The sequence below is a fragment of the Carlito syrichta genome, unplaced genomic scaffold (genome assembly GCF_000164805.1).
Source record: "Carlito syrichta isolate Samal-C Ts95f unplaced genomic scaffold, Tarsius_syrichta-2.0.1 Scaffold104865, whole genome shotgun sequence".
Classification (NCBI taxonomy): domain Eukaryota; kingdom Metazoa; phylum Chordata; class Mammalia; order Primates; family Tarsiidae; genus Carlito; species Carlito syrichta.
In genome coordinates, this window is record NW_007048961.1 from 4,248 (window position 1) to 6,939 (window position 2,692).

The following is a 2,692-nucleotide window of genomic DNA, read 5'->3' on the forward strand; positions in this document are numbered from 1 at the left end:
ACTCACCTCAGCCTCCCAAGGCACGGGATTACAGGCTGAGCCACCGAGCCCGGCTTGTTTATTTTTATTTTTTTCCTGAGTTGGAGTCTCACTCTGTTGCCCAGGCTGGAGTGCAGTATCATGCTCACAGCCACTGCAGCCTCAACCTGCTGAACTCAGGCGATCCTTCCGCCTCAGCCTTCCAAGTAGCTGGAACACAGGCACATGCCACCACACCCGGCTAATTTTTTTATTTATTGTAGAGACGAGATCTCACCACATTGCCCAGGCTGATCTCGAACCCCTGGGCTCAGGCAATCCTCTCGCCTTGACCTCCCAAATTGCTGGGATTACAGGCTTGGGGCACCGCGCCCAGCTCTTTTTTTAAATAGAGACAAGATCTTGCTATGTTGCCCAGACTGGTCTCCAACTCCTGGCCTCAAGCATTCCTTTTGCCTTGGCCTCCCAAATTGCACCAGCCTGGGTTCTTTTTTTACGGATGGGAAGGATTGTAAGGCTCTAGAAGACAGGGAGCTGGTGAAGAGATGAGCCAGAAGGGAATCATTGGCAGGGCAAGTGTGGAGGGAGCCGGAAGCTGAGTCCAGGACACAGCTGGAGTGACTAGGCGAGGGACAGCACTTCCGCTGGGCTGGGAGTACAGCTGTAGAAGGGGCTAAGACACACTGGTGTGTGAGGAGGCATAGGACCTCTCATCGGCAGGCTTTTGCATTCTCTCTGAGGTAGAAGGACACGAGGCCATGGGCTGGGAGCTAGGGGGCAGGAAAGGTGGGTGGTGTGAGGAGAGAGGCGTAGATTCAAACAGTCATTGTGGAAAGGGAGAGTTGGGGGAATGCAGCAGGACTGCCAAGCATACTGAGGCCTAGCTGAGGTAGATGACCTTGAGCGTTGGTGGAAGAAACCCATCAAGTTCATTCATTCTTTCAGGCCGTGAGACTAGCTCTGTGTCAGCTCTGCATAGCTGGGTATACAGAAGAGAACAAAGCAGACACAAATCTCAGTCCTAGTGGGTGAAGACGGGCAATAAGCATACGGAATAAGTAAATCACAGGACATGATGAGATTGGAAAGCCCTGAGAGCAGTGTTCAGGGGAGTCCGGAGTGCCAGCCGGAGAGGCTGCAATTACTAAGGGGGTGGTCAGGGTGGGCCTCACTGAGGTGCCCTTGAGTAGACACTTGGTGGAATGAGGGCGGCCAGGATGTGACTTTCTGGAAGTGCTTGGCTGCCCGCTGCCCCAAGTCTATGGGGAAAATGGTCTTTCTAGGGACAAAATTTTGTCAGGGGGTTGCAGGGCTTTTAGCCATTTATGAGAGAATGCTGTGGCGTGGAGGGAAGCAAATGACCTGACTAACGTGTGCCCTGTACACACTGCGCCTCCGAAGGAGCTTTCTGACAGCTGGGGAGGTCATCTGAGGTCAGAGGCGATGAGGTGAGATGACTTCTGCTCCCTGTCTCCCCATAGCCACGGGAGCCCTCCACAAGGCTGTGGTGAGTGAGGACAGCAGTGCTCACCTGGTGGAAGAGATCCAGCTGTTCCCTGCCCCCGAACCTGTTCGCAACCTGCAGCTGGCCCCCACCCAGGTGGGAAGGGACCTCCCGGAGCGATGGGGCTGGCTTCCTGGGTCTGCGCCAGGGTGCTGGGACTTCATTAGGTGTGGCTGGGGCTCTCTGATGCTCTTCCTTTCTCTTCCAGGGCGCAGTATTTGTAGGCTTCTCAGGAGGTGTCTGGAAGGTGCCCCGAGCCAACTGTAGTGTCTATGAGAGCTGTGTGGACTGTGTCCTTGCCCGGGACCCCCACTGCGCCTGGGACCCTGACTCCAGAGCCTGTCGCCTCCTGTCTGCTCCTAACCTGTGAGTACCAGTCATGGAGGGTGGTTGACAATGGCGGGTCAGGACCCTTCCCCAGCTTCTACTCCATTCTTCCTCTCTCTAGAGGGACACTGCCACGTTCACGCTGTGAGGCCACCACTCCTGTGGGCTCCTCTAGGAGTGGAGTTTGTTGGGCAATTTTGAAGCTGCTCCACCGGCCTGGGTCCCTCTTCCCCTTCTCTCATTTCCGTTATCCCTCCTCTCGCCGACAACCTTCTTTCCTACAGCACTCCCCTCACTTCCTGCTTTCTCTTTCCACTTTTGGCTGTTTCAAGGGATGACTTTTGCTTTCTCTGCTCCTTCAGGAACTCCTGGAAGCAGGACATGGAGCGAGGAAACCCAGGGTGGGCGTGTGCCAATGGCCCCATGGGCAGGAGCCACTGGCCTCAGAGCCGCCCCCAAATCAGTGAGTGTGGGACCAAGGGAGACACAAAGGCCCTGAAGGGCTTCTGGGTGGGGCGGGCATTCCTGCTTCAGTCTCCTCCCCCAGCCCCTGCCTGGCTTGAGACATGAACACTGGAGTTGGGATAGATTTGCATCCTGGCTGTAGGAAGGAGGAATGGGAATTGTGAACTGGGAACCAGGCTGGGATACAGGATTGAGGTTACAGTTGATGTTGGTGTCAGAGTTGGAGTTAGATGTACTGGAAATTAGTTTAGGTTCCGGACTGGAGGTTGAGAAGGGGTGAGAGTGGAGTTTGGGAGTTGAAATGGAAGTTGGAGATAAGAGCTGGGGTCCAACACAATGGAATACTACGCAGCCATAAAAAAGAACAAAATCATGAATTTCGCAGCAACCTGGATGGAACTAGAGTCTATAACACTC

General features: G+C 54.7%; 1 protein-coding gene across 1 annotated transcript in view; it reads left to right on the plus strand.

Annotated features, from left to right (window-relative positions):
- The window catches only part of LOC103268727 (semaphorin-4A-like), a gene marked incomplete at both ends in the record, with an annotated part of 4,293 nt that extends 1,973 nt beyond the window's left edge, over nt 1-2,320 (plus strand). Inside the window, 3 exons of the mRNA XM_008066332.1 lie at nt 1,461-1,579; nt 1,692-1,849; nt 2,173-2,320. Of these exons, the coding sequence (XP_008064523.1) occupies nt 1,461-1,579; nt 1,692-1,849; nt 2,173-2,320 (425 nt within the window). The remainder of the gene's footprint in view (nt 1-1,460; nt 1,580-1,691; nt 1,850-2,172) is intronic.
- Nucleotides 2,321-2,692: the final 372 nt, after the last annotated feature.